Here is a 23,265-nt window from a genome sequence, read left to right on the forward strand (position 1 = left end):
GGAGTATATGGAGATCTTCAAGTTCCTCGGTGTCCAAATGACTAGACTTAAATGGTCCAAATACACACACAGTCGTGAAGGCGGCGAAACACTGCCTTCGGGCCGTCAAATCCTGAAAAGGTTAAACAGCTGTACCACTGACAATAGCACCGCCTTAGATCAAATTGAGCTAGAGGGTTGTGCGGACCGTATATCACTGGGGCCGAGCTCTTTGCCATCCAGGACCTATATATCAAGCGGTGTGAAAAAGGCACAAAAAAATGTAAATGGTTTGGCGAGATCGTTGTGAAAGAACTTGACTGGCCAGCACAGAGCTCTGAACTCAAGCCCATCGAACACCAATGGAATGAGACAGGTGCCTGATAGTGGTCCATTGAAATTGTCACCGAATACAACAGGTATAAAATTGTATTAGTCACATGCACCGAAAACAAGTGTAGACCTTACAGTGAAATGCTTACTTACAAGCCCCTAAACAACAACTGCGTATAAAAATATGAATAAGATAAGAGTAACAGGTAGTTAACCTTTGAGGTAGGGTGCAGCATTTTCACTTTTGGATGAATTGCGTGCCCAAACTGAAAGGCCTCCTCTGTCCCAGATGCTAATATATGCATATTATTATTGGATAGCAAACACTGAAGTTTCTAAAACTGTTTGAATGATGTCTGTGAGTATAACAGAACTCATATGGTAGGCAAAACCCTGAGAAGAAATCCAAACAGGAAGTGAGAAGTCAAATTTCAAAACAGTGCCTATTTAAATCCCTGATAGTTATGGATGTGCTTGCACTTCCTAGGGCTTCCACTAGATGTCACCGTCTTTAGAACCTGTTTTGAGGATTCTATTATAAAGGAGGGTTCATAGGAGCTATTTGAGTGAGTGGTCTGGCAGAGAAACTCTGTCTCATGACGCGCACTCCCGACAGCTTGCTCCCGTTCCAATGCTTTTCTCCAGACAATGAAATTCTCCGGTTGGAACCTTATTGATGATATATGTTAAAAACATCCTAAATATTGATTGCAGACATGTTTTGACTTGTTTCTACGACCTGTAACGGAACATTTTGAGTTGTCGTCATGGAGGAAACGGTCACGCCTCATGAAGATGGATTACTGGGCTGAACACGCAAAAGTGGCTAAATGATGGGCTTTATGGAACAAATCAGTAATTTATTGTTGAACTGGGATTCCTGGGAGTGCCTTCTTTCTTTGGCCGTTTTGGGGTGCCGAGCGCCGTTCTCAGATTATGCTTTTCAGGTAAAGTTTTTTTATTTTTTATTATCTGGCACAGCGGTTGCATAGAGGATCAGTCTATGATTAATTCTGTGAATAACACTTGTATTTTTTATCAATGTTTATAATGAGTATTTCTGGGAAAATCACCAGATGTTTTGGAATCAAAACATTACTGCACGTAAGGCGCAAATGTAAACTGAGATTTTTGGATATAAATATGAACATTATTATCGAACAAAACATACATGTATTGTGTAACATGATGTCCTATGAGTGTCATCTGATGAAGATCAAAAGTTAGTGATTCATTTTATCTATATTTCTGCTTTGTGTGACTCCTATCTTTGTCTGGAAAAATTGCTGTTTTTTTGAGTTGGCTATGAGCTAACATAATCATATGTTGTGCTTTCGTTATAAATCATTTTTGAAATCAGACACCATGGGTAGATTAACAAGATGTTCATATTTTATTTGCTGTATTGGGACTTGTTAATGGGTGAAAGTTACATATTTCTAAAAAAAAAAAAATAGTTGAATTTCATGCTCTGCCTTTTCAGCGGAATGATGTTGTGGGGTTCCGCTAGCGGAACACCTTACCCATTAGGTTAAAGAGCAGCAGTAAAATAACAATAGCGAGACTATATACAGGGGGGTACTGGTACAGAGTCAATGTGGAGGCTATATACAGGGTATTACGGTACAGAGTCAATGTGGAGACTATATACAGGGGGTACCGGTACAGAGTCAATGTGCGGGGGCACCAGTTAGTCTAGGTAATATGTACATGCAGGTAGAGTTAAAATGACTATGCATAGATAAGCAGAGTAGCAGTGGTGTAAAAGAGGGGGGGCAATGCTAATAGTGGCCATTTGATTAGATGTTCAGGAGTCTTATGGCTTGGCGATAGAAGCTATTTAGAAGCCTCTTGGACCTAGACTTGACGTGCGGTAGCAGGGAGAACAGTCTAAGACTAGGGTGGCAGGAGTCTTTGACCATTTTTAGGGCCTTCCTCTGACACCGCCTGGTATAGCTTGACCCCAGTGATGTACTGGGCCGTACGCACTACCCTCTGTAGTGCCTTGCGGTCAGAGGTCGAGCTGTTGCCATTTCAGGCAGTGATGCAACCAGTATGGATGCTCTCAACAGTGCAGCTGTATAACCTTTTGGGGATCTGAGGACCCATGCCAAATCTTTTCAGTCTTCTAAAGGGGAATAGGTTTTGTCGTGGCCTCTTCACAACTGTCTTGGTGTGCTTGGATCATGTTAGTTTGTTGGTGATGTGGACAGCAAGGAACTTGAAACTCTCAACCTGCTCCACTGCAGCCCCATCGTTGAGAATGGGGACATGCACGGTCCACCTTTTCCTGTAGTCCACAATCAGCCCCTTTGCCTTGATCACGTTGAGGGAGAGGTTGTTGTCCTGGCACCACAGGGCCAGGTCTCTGATCTCCTCCCTATAGGCTGTCTTGTCGCTGTCAGCGATTAGGCCTACCACTGCTGTGTCATCAGCAAACTTAATCTGTCGTTCTGACCCTGAACAAGGCAGTTAACCCACTGTTCATAGGCAGTCATTGAAAATAACAATTTGTTCTTAACTGACTTGCCTAATTAAATAAAGGTTAAATAAAAAATAAAATAAAAATGGTGTTGGAGGCGTGCCTGGCCGTGCAGTCATGAGTGAACAGGGAGTACAGGAAGGGACTGAGCATGCACCCCTTAAGGGCACCTGTGTTGAGGATCAGCGTGGCGGATGTGTTGTTACCTACCCTTACCACCAGGGGGCAGCCAGTCAGCAAGTCCAGGATCCATTTGCAGAGGGAGGTGTTTAGTCACAGGGTTCTTAGCTTAGTGATGAGCTTTGAGAGCACTATGGTGTTGAATGCTGAGCTGTAGTCAATGAACGGCATTCTCACATAGGTGTTCCTTTTGTACATGTGGAAAAGGGGGCGGCAGGGTAGCCTAGTGGTTAGAGCGTGTGACTAGTAACCGGAAGGTTGCGAGTTCAAACCCCTGAGCTGACAAGGTTCCTAAAATTCCCATTGAAAATAGGAATTTGTTCTTAACTGACTTGCCTAGTTAAATAAAAGGTAAAATAAAAAAGGGCAGTGTGGAGTGCAATAGAGATTGCATCATCTGTGGATCTGTTAAGGCGGTATGTAAATTGGAGGTCATCTAGGGTTTCTGGGATAATGGTGTTGTGAGCCATAACTAGCCTTTCAAAGCACTTCATGGCTACAGAAGTGAATGGTACGGGTAGTCATTACGGACGTGAGTGCTACGTGTCGGTAGTCATTTAGGCAGGTTACCTTGGTGTTATTGGGCACAGGGACTATGGTGGTCTGCTTAAAACATGTTGGTATTACACATAAGACGAGCGTCAGAGCCGGTGTAGTACGATTCGATCTTAGTCCTGTATTGACCCTTTGCCTGTTTGATGGTTTGTCGGAGGGCATATCAGGATTTCTTATAAGCTTCCGGGTTAGAGTCCCGCACCTTGAAAGCGGCAGCGCTATACTTTAGCTCAGTGCGGATGTTGCCTGTAATCCATGGCATTCTGGTTGGGGTATGTATGTAGAGTCACTGTGGGGACTACGTCGTCGATGAACTTATGTACTTCTCATCAATGTGGTGTACTTCTCAATGCCATCGGAAGAATCCCAGAACATATTCCAGTCTGTGCTAGCAAAACTGCCCTGTAGCTTAGCATCTGCGTCATCTGACCACTTCCTTATTGAGCAAGTACTTCCTGCTTTAGTTTTTGCTTGTAAGCAGGATTCAGGATAGAGTTGTGCGTCTCTGTGTGTGGAGTAAAAGTGGTCTACAGATTTTTTTCCTATGGTTGCACATTGTTTATTTTATTTAACCTTTAACCTTAACTAGGCAAGTCAACATTCTAGTAGAAATTAGGTAAAGTGATGTAAGTTTGCCTGCATTAAAGTACCCGGCCACTAGGAGCACCTCTGGATGAGCGTTTTCCTGTTTGCTTATGGTCTTATACAGCTCATTGAGTGCCATATTGGTGCCAGCATCAGTTTGTGGTTGTAAATAGACACCCATGAAGAATATAGATGAAAACTTTTGGTAAATAGTGTGGTCTACAGCTTATCATGAGATACTCTACCTCAGACGAGCAAAACATTGAGACTTTCTTAATATTAGATTGTATGCACCATTTATTTACAAAAAGACACCACTTGTCTCACCGGAGGCAGCTGTTCTATCTTGCAGATGGACCAAACACCCAGCCAGCTGTATGTTATCCGTGTCATTATTCAGCCACAACTCAGTGAAACAAGATATTACAGCTTAATGTCCCATTGGTAGGATAGTCTTGATCGAAGCACGTTGGCTAATAGTTCTGATGGTAGAGGGGGATTACACCCATGCCGTCGGATCCTTACAAGGCACCCCGACCTACTTCCCCGATATCGCCATCTCTTCTTCATGCGAATGACGGGGATTTGGGCCTTGTTGAGTGTCTGAAGTAAATCCTTCACGTCCGACTCGTTAAATAAAACATCTTGATCTAGTACGAGGTGAGTAATCGCTGTGCTGATTTCCAGAATCTCTTCAGTCAAAAGAGGCGGTGGCAGAAAGATTATGTACAATGTATAAGTTACAAAAACGCACACACAATAGCACAAAAACACACACACAATAGCACAATTGGTTAGAATCCCATAAAACGGCAGCCATATCTTCCGGCGCCATCATATCATTGTAAAACTAATTTCACACACATTATTTAGTGTACGTAACGCCGACTACACACGCAATCTCAACAGTAAATACACAGACACCTCTATAGAGAGGATGTGGTCAATGGGGTGGTGGTCAGAGGGGTTGTGGTCAATCTCAACAGTAAATACACAGACACCTCTATAGAGAGGATGTGGTCAATGGGGTGGTGGTCAGAGGGGTTGTGGTCAATCTCAACAGTAAATACACAAGACACCTCTATAGAGAGGATGTGGTCAATGGGGTGGTGGTCAGAGGGGTTGTGGTCAATCTCAACAGTAAATACACAGACACCTCTATAGAGAGGATGTGGTCAATGGGGTGGTGGTCAGAGGGGTTGTGGTCAATCTCAACAGTAAATACACAGACACCTCTATAGAGAGGATGTGGTCAATGGGGTGGTGGTCAGAGGGGTTGTGGTCAATCTCAACAGTAAATACACAGACACCTCTATAGAGAGGATGTGGTCAATGGGGTGGTGGTCAGAGGGGTTGTGGTCAATCTCAACAGTAAATACACAGACACCTCTATAGAGAGGATGTGGTCAATGGGGTGGTGGTCAGAGGGGTTGTGGTCAATCTCAACAGTAAATACACAGACACCTCTATAGAGAGGATGTGGTCAATGGGGTGGTGGTCAGAGGGGTTGTGGTCAGTATGTGGTCAGAGGGGTCGTGCACAACTTGAGAAAGTCTGTCAAGATTGTTTTGTCTTAAGACGAGCATTAATGTCGAGCCCTGTACTACTCCCCATAGTGGACAAGACGACAAGGGTTCATGTCGAGCCCTGTACTACCCCCCATAGTGGACAAGACGACAAGGGTTCATGTCGAGCCCTGTACTACCCCCCATAGTGGACAAGACGACAAGGGTTCATGTCGAGCCCTGTACTACCCCCCATAGTGGACAAGACGACAAGGGTTCATGTCGAGCCCTGTACTACCCCCCATAGTGGACAAGACGACAAGGGTTCATGTCGAGCCCTGTACTTCCCCCCATAGTGGACAAGACGACAAGGGTTCATGTCGAGCCCTGTACTTCCCCCCCATAGTGGACAAGACGACAAGGGTTAATGTCGAGCCCTGTACTACCCCCCATAGTGGACAAGACGACAAGGGTTCATGTCGAGCCCTGTACTACCCCCCATAGTGGACAAGACGACAAGGGTTAATGTCGAGCCCTGTACTACCCCCCATAGTGGACAAGACGACAAGGGTTAATGTCGAGCCCTGTACTACCCCCCATAGTGGACAAGACGACAAGGGTTAATGTCGAGCCCTGTACTACCCCCATAGTGGACAAGACGACAAGGGTTAATGTCGAGCCCTGTACTACCCCCCATAGTGGACAAGAGTTCATGTCGAGCCCTGTACTACCCCCCATAGTGGACAAGACGACAAGGGTTCATGTCGAGCCCTGTACTACCCCCCATAGTGGACAAGGGTTAATGTCGAGCCCTGTACTACCCCCATAGTGGACAAGACGACAAGGGTTCATGTCGAGCCCTGTACTACCCCCCATAGTGGACAAGGGTTAATGTCGAGCCCTGTACTACCCCCCATAGTGGACAAGACGACAAGGGTTCATGTCGAGCCCTGTACTACCCCCCATAGTGGACAAGGGTTAATGTCGAGCCCTGTACTACCCCCCCATAGTGGACAAGACGACAAGCATTAATGTCAAAAGAGAGACTCTGGGACAACAGATCTCAAATTCATACAACCAGTAGGCCCGGGCTACATAAAACAAACAACTTCAAAAAGCAATGAGTCTAATGCAATAGATCAGAATGTTTAGCTTAGAACGTTGATCAACTATTATTTATTCACATAAGTGCAGAAATGTGCACAAGGTAGTAAACTGCGCATTGTAACTGTTTTGACTTGAGGTTATCATTTATAGGGGTGCCAGGTAGTTCGTGCCTACCAGAGAAAACATTGGTTTCTCTTTTTAGTTTGGGTGGGATTGAGTCCCATCTGGTCCGTCAAGTCTACACCAATACAAAGGACTTATGTAAAAGTCAGGATGGAAATAAACTTTTCATAAACCCTTAAAACATTGGGAAGAACTTCAAAACAACTATATTATTTTGCGTGGGTTGTATTAGCGACAACAATGATTACACACACACATATAATAATATCACAATGAGTGCTGGTTCCTCCAGAAATGTCCTGTACCTCGGGCCTAAAAAGAGTCCAGCCCGGTAAAGGAGTTCAGTGAACTCAAGTGACTTTTGTCACGCAATGTTTGTCCGTTCATTCAGTGTAGCGTAAACCCAGTATTTAAACATACCATCAATATAACAATTATTTTACCACAGAACTTAAAGCGTATCAACTCTTATTAAGTCCTCAACTACAACTAACTACATAAATCATCACAGTATACATCACATCAAAACAAATGAAATACCGTATACAAAAAGGTGGTAGTCAGTCGGTCAGTCAGACAATCCAATCCGCCAATAGATCTCCAGCGGAGAAAGGCCACGAAGCAAAGAGTGGATCCGATCCTGGGTAAACTCTCTTAGGCTACAAAACACACGTTTAACGGCAACAAAACAAACGGAATAGAGAAGCTTCGGGAGCTGAGGGTTGAACACATCCTCAGTCACGTCTCCATCACAACCCCACTTTTGCGCAGCTAATGCTGGCTATTTAATTGGGAATTAAAGGGAAAGCGCCCTATTGGAAGGAGCTGCACTGAGACGGTTCAGAAAAATACAGGGCCGTCACAGCATGACTGGTCCTTCCATAATGCAATTAGAGGGAAAACACTTCAAATCACATTGTATTTGTCACATACACATGGATATATGAATGAGTGATGGTACAGAGCAGCATAGGCAAGATACAGTAGATGGTATCGAGTATAGAGTACAGTATATATGTATGCATATGAGATGAATAATGTAGGGTATGTAAACATTATATTAGGTAGAATTGTTTAAAGTGGCTAGTGATATATTTTACATCATTTCCCATCAATTCCCATTATTAAAGTGGCTGGAGTTGAGTCAGTGTGTTGGCAGCAGCCACTCAATGTTAGTGGTGTCTGTTTAACAATCTGATGGCCTTGAGATAGAAGCTGTTTTTCAGTCTCTCGGTCCCAGCTTTGATGCACCTGTACTGACCTCACCTTCTGGATGATAGCGGGGTGAACAGGCAGTGGCTCGGGTGGTTGTTGTCCTTGATTATCTTCATGGCCTTCCTGTAACATCGGGTGGTGTAGGTGTCCTGGAGGGCAGGTAGTTTGCTCCCGGTGATGCGTTGTGCAGACCTCACTACCCTCTGGAGAGCCTTACGTTTGTGGGCGGAGCAGTTGCCGTACCAGGCGGTGATACAGCCCGCCAGGATGCTCTCGATTGTGCATCTGTAGAAGTTTGTGAGTGCTTTTGGTGACAAGCCGAATTTCTTCAGCCTCCTGAGGTTGAAGAGGCGCTGCTGCGCCTTCTCCACGATGCTGTCAGTGTGAGTGGACCAATTCAGTTTGTCTGTGATGTGTACGCCGATGAACTTAAAACTTACTACCCTCTCCACTACTGTTCCATCGATGTGGATAGGGGGGTGCTCCCTCTGCTGTTTCCTGAAGTCCACAATCATCTCCTTAGTTTTGTAGACGTTGAGTGGGAGGTTATTTTCCTGACACCACACTCAGAGGGCCCTCACCTCCTCCCTGTAGGCAGTCTCGTCGTTGTTGATAATCAAGCCTACCACTGTTGTGTCATCCTCAAACTTGATGATTGAGTTGGAGGCGTGCGTGGCCACGCAGTCGTGGGTGAACAGGGAGTACAGGAGAGGGCTCAGAACGCACCCTTGTGGGGCCCCAGTGTTGAGGATCAGCGGGGTGGAGATGTTGTTACCTACCCTCACCACCTGGGGGCGGCCCATCAGGAAGTCCAGTACCCAGTTGCACAGGGCGGGGTCGAGACCCAGGGTCTCGAGCTTGATGACGAGCTTGGAGGGTACTATGGTGTTGAATGCCGAGCTGTAGTCGATGAACAGCATTCTCACATAGGTATTCCTCTTGTCCAGATGGGTTAGGGCGGTGTGCAGTGTGGTTGAGATTGCATCATCTGTGGACATATTTGGGCGGTAAGCAAATTGGAGTGGGTCTAGGGCAGGGGTGTCAAAGTCAAATGGACGGAGGGCCAAATAAAAAATTTAGCTACAAGCCGAAAGCCGGACTGTTCGAATGTTCATTGAAAAATGTTTAAATGACGCATATAGTCTAGTGAACCTAATTGAACCTACTGAAAACCTAACAAATATATTCCAATATGATCAGATAAATAAAGCAATATTTTCTTATGGCTCTGTCAGTAATCTTTAATTTTCAACAGACACAAAAGACAAATTTCCTTTATATAAAAATCCCCATAACATGAACATTAAATGAAAGAAACCGGTATTCAAGGCACCATCAGTAGCCTATATTTTCTATTTTAGCAAAAGTGGGCTAAATTTACTTCAAAGAAAAAAACAATAATAGCAATTTTCTATCATCCACTCAACTGAAATATTAAAAAATATAATTGGATTGAAATACAATAAAATAAAGTGCAAAAATCTATTAATCAAAAACAACACTTTGTTTAAGGAGAAGTAACATGCAGTGAAAACAAATATTAAACTTTAACTTTTAAACTTGAACTGAGTAAAAACTCTAAATATGTGATTGCACAGTAATGTTCACTTGTTTGAGGTTGAGGGTGATACTTGGTGGTGTCCCATCTTTTCCACAAGTTCATCAATGTTCGGGGTAAGGCTCTGAGCTGAGGAAATCCTCAGAATTGAGTGGAGGTGTTCAGCAGTAAGTCGACTTCTGTGTGATGTTTTGTTCAAGTTCATCAAAGAAAACAGTTGTTCACACAGGTATGTGCTGCCAAACATAGACAACGTTTGAGCAGCCTGGATGCGCAGCTGGGGCATTGTGTCGGGAGGAAACGGGCGAACTCCGCAGCACCCACTGCCGCATATTTTGCCCTCAGTGCATCATTGCATTGGAGGTCAATCAACTCCATTTGGAGGTTTGGTGGTGAGCTTTCCACGTCAACAGCAAATGGGTTACCGAGCAGTTCCAACCTGCTTTTTTGTGCTTCAAAGTCAGCAAATCGGCGTCGAAAGTCAGCGGCAAGCATACCTATTTTATCAGCCAACTGTGCGCTCGGGAACGCACTGGTAGAGAGCTTCTCTTTCATGGTCTGGCAGCTGGGAAAGTGGCTCAAATTTTCTTTCCGCATCTGCGTCTCCCACAGAGTCAGTTTGGTTTTAAATGCCTTCACTGTACTGTACATATCAGAGATGACACGATCCCGACCCTGCAGCTGCAAGTTCATTGCATTCAGATGACTCGTAATGTCACACAGAAAAGCCATTTCACACAGAAACATTTCGTCTCGGAGTTGTGTTGTGTCTTTCCCTTTGCTGTCCAAGAACAGACAAATCTCCTCAGCGTCTTTGAAGCACCTTTCCCTGGCTTAGCCATCGCACCTCTGTGTGATAAGGCAAATCACCATGCTCCGTTTCTAACTCCGTCAGAAATGCCTTGAACTGGCGGTGATTCAAACCTTTGGCTCTGATAAAGTTAACTGTGCGCGTGATGATGCTCATTACATGCTCCATTTTCAAGGCTTTACCGCACAACGCTTCCTGGTGTATGATACAATGATAAGCTGTCAGCTCACCTGTCGCGTTTTCCTCTTGCATCTTTTCCCGTATCTTCGCCACCAGTCCGCTCCTGTGTCCACACATCGCAGGTGCTCCGTCGGTTGTCAAACCCACGAGTTTTTCCCAAGGCAGCTCCATCTCATTTACACATCTTGACACCTCTTCATACAAATCATGCCCCGTAGTTGTGCCATGCATAGGACGTAAAGCCCAAAACTCCTCTGTCACGCTTAGGCTGGAGTCCACTCCGCGGATGAAAATTGACAACTGGGCAATGTCAGAAATGTCGGTGCTCTCATCCACAGCCAAGGAATATGCAATGAAATCTTTCCCTTTTTCACAAGCTGCTCTTTTAGATTGATGGACAACTGGTCTACTCTCTCGGCAATGGTGTTTCTGCTCAGACTCACATTTAAAAAGAGTTGCCTTTTTTCTGGGCAAACTTCGTCACAAACTTTAATCATGCAGTTTTTGATGAAATCCCCCTCCGTAAATGGCCGGGCTGATTTAGCGATCTCTTCTGCCAAAATAAAACTGGCCTTGACAGCAGCCTGGCCTTGTGATTTGGCTTTTTTGAACAGAGCCTGTCGAGATTTGAGGCCTCGTTTTAATTCCTCTGCCTTTTGTAGCCTTTGTTCCATGTCCATATTCTTGTTTTTGTCCGCGTGTTTCGTTTCATAATGTCGTCTCAGATTATACTCTTTCAGTACCGCCACACTTTCTCCACACAGAAGACACACAGGTTTTCCAGCTACCTCCGTGAACAAATACGCCGACTCCCACCTTGTTTGAAACCCCGGTTCTCAGTGTCCACCTTCCGTTTTGCCATTTTTGATGGGTATCTGAAAGTTAATTTTACTGTGATGCTGACAACTGCTGTGCCAATAAATATTGAAATGAAGCAGCCTACTGCTCGGTGCGTCACCGTTGCATTGTGGGAAATGTAGTATTGGTGCGTGTAAAAGATCTGCGGGCTGCCGGCTTGCTGCGGTCTGCGGGCCGGTTCTAATAATAAATCAAGATCATCCCAGGGGCCGTAAAACCTTCTCGCTAATATGGGCCGGATGTGGCCCATGGGCCTTGACTCTGACATATGTGGTCTAGGGTGTCAGGTAGGGTGGAGGTGATATGGTCCTTGACTAGTCTCTCAAAGCACTTCATGATGACGGAAGTGAGTGCTACGGGGTGGTTGTCGTTTAGCTCAGTGACCTTAGCTTTCTTGGGAACCGGAACAATGGTGGCCCTCTTGAAGCATGTTGGAACAGCAGACTGGGATAAGGATTGATTGAATATGTCCGTAAACACACCGGCCAGCTGGTCTGCGCATGCTCTGAGGGTGCGGCTGGGGATGCCGTCTGGGCCTGCAGCCTTGCGAGGGTTAACACGTTTAAATGTTTTACTCACCTCGGCTGCAGTGAAGGAGAGTCCGCATGTTTTCGTTGCAGGTCGTGTCAGTGGCACTATTGTCCTCAATGCGGGCAAAAAAGTTATTTAGTCTGCCTGGGAGCAAGACATCCTGGTCCGTGACTGGGCTGGTTTTCTTCTTGTAGTCCGTGATTGACTGTAGACCCTGCCACATACCTCTTGTGTCTGAGCCGTTGAATTGAGATTCTACTTTGTCTCTGTACTGACGCTTAGCTTGTTTGATAGCCTTGCGCAGGGAATAGCTGCACTGTTTGTATTCGGTCATGTTACCAGTCACCTTGCCCTGATTAATTAAAAGCAGTGGTTCGCGCTTTCAGTTTCACGCGGATGCTGCCATCAATCCACGGTTTCTGGTTAGGGAATGTTTTAATCGTTGCTATGGGAACGACATCTTCAACGCACGTTCTAATGAACTCTCACACCAAATCAGCGTATTCGTCAATGTTGTTATCTGACGCAATACGAAACATATCCCAGTCCACGTGGTGGAAGCAGTCTTGGAGTGTGGAATCAGCTTGGTCGGACCAGCGTTGGACAGACCTCAGCGTGGGAGCCTCTTGTTTTAGTTTCTGTCTGTAGGCAGGGATCAACAAAATGGAGTCGTGGTCAGCTTTTCCAAAAGGAGGGCGGGGCAGGGCCTTATATGCGTCACGGAAGTTAGAGTAACAATGATCCCAGGTTTGTCCAACCCTGGTTGCGCAATCGATATGCTGATACAATTTAGGGAGTCTTGTTTTCAGATTAGCCTTGTTAAAATCCCCAGCTACAATGAATGCAGCCTCAGGATGTATGGATTCCAGTTTGCAAAGAGTCAAATAAAGTTCGTTCAGAGCCATCGATGTGTCTGCTTGGGGGGGGGGGAATATATACAGCTGTGATTATAATCGAAGAGAATTCTCTTGGTAGATAATGCGGTCGACATTTGATTGTGAGGAATTCTAAATCAGGTGAACAGAAGGATTTGAGTTTCTGTATGTCGAAAGCACACCGCACATAAGTGGTATCATGCGACTATTGCAACATCTGTTAGAAATGTTGAAAGAGGAGATCTAAAGACGCGACAACTGGCATGGCTTGCTAATGCTAATATGACTAGGATTATCATCAACTAGTATGGTTTGCTAATATGACTAGGATTATCAACAACTAGCAACAACATGGCTTGCTAATGCTAATATGACTAGGATTATCATCAACTAGTATGGTTTGCTAATATGACTAGGATTATCATCAACTAGCATGGCTTGCTAATGCTAATATGACTAGGATTATCATCAACTAGCATGGCTTGCTAATGCTAATATGATTAGGATTATCATCAACTAGCATGCCTTGCTAATGCTAATATGATTAGGATTATCATCAACCAGCATGCCTTGCTAATGCTAATATGATTAGGATTATCATCAACTAGCATGGCTTGCTAATGCTAATATGACTAGGATTATCATCAACTAGCATATGACTAGGTTTGAAGTTTGGCTACTGGACAACGGCAGAAAGTTGATTTGAAAACCAAAAGAACATGAGGAGGAGGAGGAGGACACAGGAGCTGAGCGAGGAGGTGCAGCAGCAGACAGTCTATGTATGATATAGACTACATAACGACTAATCAAATCAAAATGTATTTGTCACGTGCGCCGAATACAACAGGTGTAGGTAGACCTTACAGTGAAATGCTTACTTACAGGCTCTAAACAATAGTGCAAAAAAGATGTGAACAATAGGTAAGTAAAGAAATAAAACAGTAAAAAGACAGGCTACATACAGTAGCGAGGCTACATACAGACACCGGTTAGTCAGACTGATTGAGGTAGTATGTACATGTAGATATGGTTAAAGTGACTATGCATATATGATGAACAGAGTAGCAGTAGCGTAAGAGGGGTTGGCAGGTGGTGGGACACAATGCAGATAGTCCTGCACATTGGCTAACCGGGCTAACTAAATTTAATTCCACTAAATTATGCAAATGAACCTATAGACATATGCATGACTGGTGAAATATATTTCCACCAACTGGTATTTCCATCAATGAATAGGCTAAAAAGCATTATTTTGCAGTGGGATTTTTTTCCACCTTCTCCCAGACAATTAACCAGGGCCAATTTTATTGACCAGCCAAAAGCCAGCTATTACTGGCTAACGGATACCCTGACGCACACACACACACACTAGGAGATACTCCCTAACTTTCACTATCAATCCAATAGTTATGATGAAGAACGCTAAAAAAACGACTGCTAGATAAGTACTATGACACAAGAGTTACTGACTGAAAACAGATTCTAGGTTCAAACTGCTTCTGGTTAAGGAGAGGCGACAGAGGAAAGGTGTGTTCATTTTTTATTTAACTAGGCAAGTCAATTAAGAACACATTTTCAATTAATGACGGCCTACACCAGCCAAACCCTAACGACGCCGGGCCAATTGTGGGCCGCCATATGGGACTCCCAATTACGTCCAGATGTGATACAGCCTGGAATCGAACCATGGTCTGTAGTGATGCCTCGGACTGAGATGCAGTGCCTTAGACCGCTGATCCACTTGGGAGCCAGAAGAAAGACAGGAGGACGAGAGGGGAAAGGAGAGAGAGAGAGGGGAAAGGAGAGAGAGAGAGGGAAAGGAGAGAGAGAGAGGGGAAAGGAGAGAGAGAGAGGGGAAAGGAGAGAGAGAGAGGGGAAAGGAGAGAGAGAGAGGGGAAAGGAAAGAGAGAGAGAGGGGAAAGGAGAGAGAGAGAGGGGAAAGGAGAGAGAGAGAGAGGAAAGGAGAGAGAGAGATGGGAAAGGAGAGAGAGAGATGGGAAAGGAGAGAGAGATGGGAAAGGAGAGAGAGATGGGAAAGGAGAGAGAGATGGGAAAGGAGAGAGAGATGGGAAAGGAGAGATAGGAAAGGAGAGATAGGAAAGGAGAGATAGGAAAGGAGAGATAGGAAAGGAGAGATAGGAAAGGAGAGATAGGAAAGGAGAGATAGGAAAGGAGAGATAGGAAAGGAGAGATAGGAAAGGAGAGATAGGAAAGGAGAGATAGGAAAGGAGAGATAGGAAAGGAGAGATAGGAAAGGAGAGATAGGAAAGGAGAGATAGGAAAGGTTAGATAGGAAAGGTTAGATAGGAAAGGTTAGATAGGAAAGGTTAGATAGGAAAGGAGAGAGAGGAGAGTGGCAAAAGAGGATAGAGAGGAGAGTGGCAAAAGAGGATAGAGAGGAGAGAGAGAGAGAAAGGAAAGGAGAGTATCGAGAGGAGAGCGAGAGGGCGAGAGAGAATAGGGGGTTTCCGGTGGTGTATTTTGAGAAGAAGCTGCATGTCTCTGAAGGTATGACTGCTGCGTCAGAGAAGGGGGAACACTCCTATTACACTGCACGCACACACCTATTGGGCTATACTGATGTACACACTGCCCAACTGTGGCCAGTAAAGGTTACTGCAAGCACCACTCTGTTGCTCTGTGGGTGGAGTGGGATTTGAGCCACAGACACCTTTTGGAGCCATGATATCCTCCCTAGTCCCACTACCATTAACAAGGGGGTGATTGCAACGTTTTTCTTGTGTCATTTAATTTAGTTAAAACAAGGAAGAGACACCTTCCCTTGCTAGTAGTAGCTAGCTGGTAGTCTGGCTAGGTGGCTAAGAAAATAGCAAGCTAGCTAAACGTTTTAGCTTACCACACCTTCATGTCAAATAATCAGATGTATAATAAAAACACAAGCCCTGGAAATATTGTTCTACTTGCTGGTGTAACCTACAACATTATCCCTGTTTAATATAGTGCGTGTGTATTAATTCCAATATCGGCTAAAAATAGATCATGTTTTGGTAATGGAGAAGAGCAGGCTACATAGAGCATGTTCCTCCATTTCACAATAGCCTGGAATCACTAGTTATTACTTCTAAACAAAATACATTTTGGCTGAATTGTTGTAGTTTGGTTTACCATTTGAATAGTAACCTAAATGACAGCGGTTTACAAACTAGGGATCGCCTGATACGAAAATAAGGTCGCGGGAGAATTTCCAAAACCCCAAAGAAAAATAAAATATATATACTACTCTAATATCATCTATGTCAAAATGATTGTAGTGTGATTAACATTAATCTAAATAAATGATTATAATCTAAGAGATACAATTCAACGAGAGAGCGGGAAAAGGCAGCACTTCACCGTTGTACTTGAATCATTCCCATGGTGAATGACGAGCTACACTATGAAACATTCCTACGGTGAATGACGAGCTACACTATGAATCATTCCTACGGTGAATGACTAGCTACACTATGAATCATTCCTACGGTGAACGACTAGCTACACTATGAAACATTCCTACGGTGAATGACTAGCTACACTATGAAACATTCCTACGGTGAATGACTAGCTACACTATGAAACATTCCTACGGTGAATGACGAGCTACACTATGAAACATTCCTACGGTGAATGACGAGCTTCACTATGAAACATTCCTACGGTGAATGACGAGCTACACTATGAAACATTCCTACGGTGAATGACTAGCTACACTATGAATCATTCCTACGGTGAATGACTAGCTACACTATGAATCATTCCTACGGTGAATGACGAGCTACACTATGAATCATTCCTACGGTGAATGACGAGCTACACTATGAAACATTCCTACGGTGAATGACTAGCTACACTATGAAACATTCCTACGGTGAATGACGAGCTACACTATGAAACACCCCTACGGAGAATGACGAGTTACACTATGAATCATTCCTACGGTGAATGACTAGCTACACTATGAATCATTCCTACGGTGAATGACTAGCTACACTATAAAACATTCCTACGGTGAATGACGAGCTACACTATGAAACATTCCTACGCTGAATGACTAGCTACACTATGAATCATTCCTACGGTGAATGACTAGCTACACTATAAAACATTCCTACGGTGAATGACTAGCTACACTATGAAACATTCCTACGGCAATGACTAGCTACACTATGAAACATTCCTACGGCGAATGACTAGCTACACTATGAAACATTCCTACGGTGAATGACTAGCTACACTATGAAACATTCCTACGGTGAATGACTAGCTACACTATGAATCATTCCTACGGTGAATGACTAGCTACACTATGAAACATTCCTACGGTGAATGACTAGCTACACTATGAAACATTCCTACGGCGAATGACTAGCTACACTATGAAACATTCCTACGGCGAATGACTAGCTACACTATGAAACATTCCTACGGCGAATGACTAGCTACACTATGAAACATTCCTACGGTGAATGACTAGCTACACTATGAAACATTCCTACGGCGAATGACTAGCTACACTATGAAACATTCCTACGGTGAATGACTAGCTACACTATGAAACATTCCTACGGTGAATGACTAGCTACACTATGAAACATTCCTACGGTGAATGACGAGCTACACTATGAAACATTCCTACGGTGAATGACTAGATACACTATGAATCATTCCTACGGTGAATGACTAGCTACACTATGAAACATTCCTACGGTGAATGACTAGCTACACTATGAAACATTCCTACGGTGAATGACTAGCTACACTATGAAACATTCCTACGGTGAATGACGAGCTACACTATGAATCATTCCTACGGTGAATGACTAGCTACACTATGAAACATTCCTACGGTGAATGACTAGCTACACTATGAAACATTCCTACGGTGAATGACTAGCTACACTATGAAACATTCCTACGGTGAATGACTAGCTACACTATGAAACATTCCTACGGTGAATGACTAGCTACACTATGAAACATTCCTACGGTGAATGACTAGCTACACTATGAAACATTCCTACGGTGAATGACTAGCTACACTATGAAACATTCCTACGGTGAATGACTAGCTACACTATGAATCATTCCTACGGTGAATGACTAGCTACACTATGAAACATTCCTACGGTGAATGACTAGCTACACTATGAAACATTCCTACGGTGAATGACGAGCTACACTATGAAACATTCCTACGGTGAATGACTAGCTACACTATGAAACATTCCTACGGTGAATGACGAGCTACACTATGAAACATTCCTACGGTGAATGACTAGCTACACTATGAATCATTCCTACGGTGAATGACTAGCTACACTATTGCAGGGACTTTGATATTACCGGACGCAATTAATATGGTGAAAAAATGTGTGGGGAGACAAAGGCACAGAAACTCACATCAATGCCTGTGTCAGATAACACCATTAAACTAAGAATTTATACTCTGATGAATGACTCAAGAACTCCCCAGATTATGCTCTGCAAATGGACGTCAGCTGTGAGGACCGAGATGCCCATGCTTTGACTTTTGTTGGATAAACATGTTGGGGGGATGCTGTTCATGGGGACATATTGTTCTTTCTCATGATTACAGAGCATGAAATGAAATATGAGATGTTCAGTGAGTTGCTATATTGATAAAAAACAGATTCCTTGGGATGGAATGGTGCGCTTTTGTACAGATGGGTCTCCATCCATTACGGGACATAGGGCAGCCCTCCATAGGGTCTGGTACAGTCTGGTGGTGACTGTAGCCTGTATTGGGTCTGGTACAGTCTGGTGGTGACTGTAGCCTGTAGCCTGTCTTGGGTCTGGTACAGTCTGGTGGTGACTGTAGCCTGTATTGGGTCTGGTACAGTCTGGTGGTGACTGTAGCCTGTAGCCTGTCTTGGGTCTGGTACAGTCTGGTGGTGACTGTAGCCTGTCTTGGGTCTGGTACAGTCTGGTGGTGACTGTAGCCTGTCTTGGGTCTGGTACAGTCTGGTGGTGACTGTAGCCTGTCTTGGGTCTGGTACAGTCTGGTGGTGACTGTAGCCTGTAGGCTGTCTTGGGTCTGGTACAGTCTGGTGGTGACTGTAGCCTGTATTGGGTCTGGTACAGTCTGGTGGTGACTGTAGCCCGTCTTGGGTCTGGTACAGTCTGGTGGTGACTGTAGCCTGTAGCCTGTCTTGGGTCTGGTACAGTCTGGTGGTGACTGTAGCCTGTAGCCTGTCTTGGGTCTGGTACAGTCTGGTGGTGACTGTAGTCTGTAGCCTGTCTTGGGTCTGGTACAGTCTGGTGGTGACTGTAGCCTGTAGCCTGTCTTGGTTCTGGTACAGTCTGGTGGTGACTGTAGCCTGTATTGGGTCTGGTACAGTCTGGTGGTGACTGTAGTCTGTAGCCTGTCTTGGGTCTGGTACAGTCTGGTGGTGACTGTAGTCTGTAGCCTGTCTTGGGTCTGGTACAGTCTGGTGGTGACTGTAGCCTGTCTTGGGTCTGGTACAGTCTGGTGGTGACTGTAGTCTGTAGGCTGTCTTGGGTCTGGTATAGTCTGGTGGTGACTGTCACCCCCTGGTGATGACGTCACCCCCTGTATGTGGTTTCAGTAGCCTGAATTCCTCCAGACTGAGGACGAAACCTCACAATACGCCCCTGACCACCTCCTGAAGTGGTCAGACAGATCTCAACACAATCTGAACGCTGTGCAGCTAGACCAGTCTTGTCAACGCACTCTTCATATTCTGAAAAGTTGCATATAAGTTTCAAGTGTAGACACAGCCATCTAGACCCAGCCTCCACCTGGGAACTCAAGAAAAAATGAGCTCAGACAGGGAAAAAAATTGTTTTGAATGGTCATCCAACTCAGTCCTATAAGTTGAGAACTCTGGCATCTTCTAGCGCTCCGACCTGAAGATCACTGACAGGTTACCAGTTGTCTTGAAAGCACCATAAAACCATTTTCCAGCTCATATCTGTGTGAAGCTGGGTTCAGTGTTCTCATAGCTGCTATCCCATCCAACCTAAATTGATATTTGGTTTTAATGCAGATGAGAGCACTGAATCCAGCATCACACAGATACGGCCTACCATGAGTTTTATGGTGCTTTGAAGACAACTGGAAACTCTGAAAAATATTAGATCAAATCATGATATCAGTGATCTTCAGGTCAGAGCTCTAGCAAGAGGTCTGAGGTCAATTTGAAATTTCGAGTTGGTTGACCTTTCAAACCTATTTTTCCCAGTCGGAGCTCGTTTTCCACCTCAATTTCCCAGTTTGAACACGGCAGCAAAAGCGACAAAAGACAGTGACGCCATCATCATGAATTGTTTATGATTTCAGAAGAGTAAAACGTAGATGTTTTTAGAATCTTCCTCACATACCAAGACATACAGAGATGCGTGAAAGCTAGCTATCAAAGCCCCTTGACTGACAACTATGACTAAAAATGTTTATATAGTGTACGAATGTATATCATTAGCCAGCTAACGGCCCATTCTACATGAAAGCTGGCACAGTCTGGTGGCCTGGCAAGCCAGCATTTCAAAATACATAACCGGTTATACTACTTGGTTTCTCTGAAACTAGACTAGTTAGTTGACAACTCAGGGCCACCAGATAGCTAGGTAACATAAGTTAAGTCTACACATTGTACATGTATGTTACCCAACCAGCTCGTCAGCTAGCTAATGTTAGCGAACAAATAAGTGAAATGTAGAAATAAGACAGGCATAATGTACCAGAACAAACTGGTTAGTTTGGTCATTTTAAAACGTTTTTTAAAAACGAACCATTTAGTACACTAACTAGCTAGTTTGGAGAGTTCAGCAAACTTGCGCCATGGGCCTTTTTGTTAGCTGCTATTTAGGGAGCGTCAGTCATCGTGACATGTGAAATATCTACGTCAACGAAGCTACAGGTGGCGATTTATTAGCGAGAATTTGCCCCCGCAGAATCCATACAGTTGTGGTCCCCCCAGTAGTGTTGACACCCCTGTCCCGGTAACTCACCTATGGTGGAGATGAAGGTGGTGTTGAAGGCGTCGTCTGAGAAGCGGAACAGCACGCAGGTCTTCCCCACGCCCGAGTCCCCGATCAGCAGGAGCTTGAAGAGCAGGTCGTAGGTCTTCTTCGCCATCGATAGACAAGTTGTGTTCGCCGGACAGAGCAGAAACTATCTCCCGCAGGTCTAGAGCCAGCCTGAGTTACAAGCAGAGGAACGGTCTGTAATATTGGAGTTATGTTGATATCTAGTTGGCTAGTTAGCTATATACCACCGGGGGTAGCGTGTCGCAACAGTAACCGAAGAGTAACCAAGACGGGCTTTCTTACAGCATTTGAATTAAAAACCACAAAAAAAAATGGTATCCCGTGTGATTCCCCCTTTTCCACTCTCTTTCTCTCGCACTGTCGGGACAAAATGGCTCCCCTCCCCGACTTACTCTTTCTTCAAACTACCAGCGAGCTCATTAAAATTATTGGCATTCCCCGTCATTACAACCGCCTCGGGACTTGCGATCGAGAAGAATTATAAATTTCCGTAGGTTAAAAAGTGTGTAAATTAACGATCTTGTTACAATTATTTGTTTTGTCGATGATTAGACCCCGAAACAAACGACAGCCGTGACGTCGCCTTCAAATGCATGCACCACCGCGACACCCTAGCCATACGTCTGTTTTCCGCCCCTTCTGTCAAAATCTCGCTCGGTGATTGGCTCACATCACTGCTTTCCAAATATACAGCTGAACCCGATTGGTCAGATTGTCAAGGAGTAAAAAGGCGTAATTTAGGTTGACTTGTAGAAAGGGCAAATGTTTTTCTCCATGACCATTCCGGAACAATCCCAGGCTCGGACTCTCCGTTCCACTACAGATAGAACAATGAAACATATATTTTACCGGATGTATAAATGTGAAGCATCCGGTTAGGGTTTCCCCTCTACCAAATATGGTGGTGAGAGGAAGCCCAATGGAAGCCTAGTGACCGGCAGTTGGAGAAGATGGGGCGAGATGAATTTTGGCCGAGATTCTGCTCATTTTCTCATCGATGGACCATTTGATCTCAATAGCGTTTTCTGTTTCTATAATTAACATTTGTTACGCACAGAGTGGACAGAGTTTTCTAGACTTTATTATTTTCAAAAGTTTCTTAAAAATTGCGTTGTTTAGAAGGAGTGCAAAGGTGAATTGAATTATTGGACACGAACGCTTCGCGGAGTAGGCGTTCCCTAACGGAAATATGTAAATACATGGTAGAATGCGCCAATGGGTTCTCGCTAACTCGTCCTTGGCTCTGCCCACCTCCTTGCTTGTTCTGCCCACTATGATTAATTTGCTCCCGTTGGAAACAACAGGCTGTGGTCTATCTTGGGTTATTTATAAACATCTTTGGTACCACTGGTGGAAATTTAACTTTTTTTTAAATCCAAAATGGCCACCGGTTCCCGTCCGTGCTGGTCGGGGTGTGTTTGCTGGTTGGTGTCTGGCCAGAGGTTTGACGATCCCAGCGATGAGTCAAGCTGAATGATGTCATAAATTCTCATGTTCATGTAGTGGGTGTTACCATTCACTCTAAATTCTGCTACTTTAGTACCATTTCAGTACTTTCCATGGGGTAGTGACTTTTATTATTATTAACACATCAAACATAACAATAATATTTAGTAATTTCCCTCTTCTAAACTGACAGTGTCTGGGGTGCCTTGTTTCAACACAAGAATGCCATATAAAAAAACAGAACTGTCTCTTTTGGTTTGTTCCATCCTGACCAACTCATCACTCTGACGACAGGAAGTAGACTTAATTTCAGCAGATCCATTATATTGACCAGATACTCAAGTAGCCACTCTAACAAATAAAATAAATGGGAGGAGGCAAGATCAGGTGGGGCCAATCTAACCAATGAGAGGGCAGATATGCGTGTGAACAACAGGCACAACTCCAATGTAAAGTGTTTTTTCTCAAAATTGCCAGGATGTCATGTGTGCTACGTATCAATTCACTCAAAACAACCTAAACACTATGAAACATATATTTGATCAAATACACCATACGTAGCAAATAAGCCATACACATTTCTGTTAACCAAGGTCTACGTTTTCATTGACCTCCATTCAAAAACTCTTCGCTTGTTGAGCCAAAAAGAACAACACCTACTGGAGAAGACAGATTTTGGGCCATGTTATCCCTCTCACTTTGCCTCTTCCTCTCTGAGTGATGGGTAGTTCAGTCTTCACTTACTGACTGGTGATGGGAAGTTCAGTCTTCACTTACTGACTAGTGATGGGAAGTTCAGTCTTCACTTACTGACTAGTGATGGGAAGTTCAGTCTTCACTTACTGACTGGTGATGGGAAGTTCAGTCTTCACTTACTGACTGGTGATTGGAAGTTCAGTCTTCACTTACTGACT

General features: G+C 44.3%; 1 protein-coding gene across 1 annotated transcript in view; it reads right to left on the minus strand.

Annotated features, from left to right (window-relative positions):
• LOC118397922 (ras-related protein Rab-10) overlaps positions 1-21,684 on the minus strand; it is a 45,624-nt gene extending 23,940 nt beyond the window's left edge. The window contains exon 1 of the mRNA XM_052471681.1: positions 20,867-21,684. Coding sequence (XP_052327641.1) covers positions 20,867-20,993 — 127 coding nt within the window. The 5' untranslated portion in view covers positions 20,994-21,684. The remainder of the gene's footprint in view (positions 1-20,866) is intronic.
• Positions 21,685-23,265: the final 1,581 nt, after the last annotated feature.

The sequence above is a fragment of the Oncorhynchus keta genome, chromosome 19, assembly GCF_023373465.1.
Source record: "Oncorhynchus keta strain PuntledgeMale-10-30-2019 chromosome 19, Oket_V2, whole genome shotgun sequence".
In the NCBI taxonomy this organism is placed as follows: domain Eukaryota; kingdom Metazoa; phylum Chordata; class Actinopteri; order Salmoniformes; family Salmonidae; genus Oncorhynchus; species Oncorhynchus keta.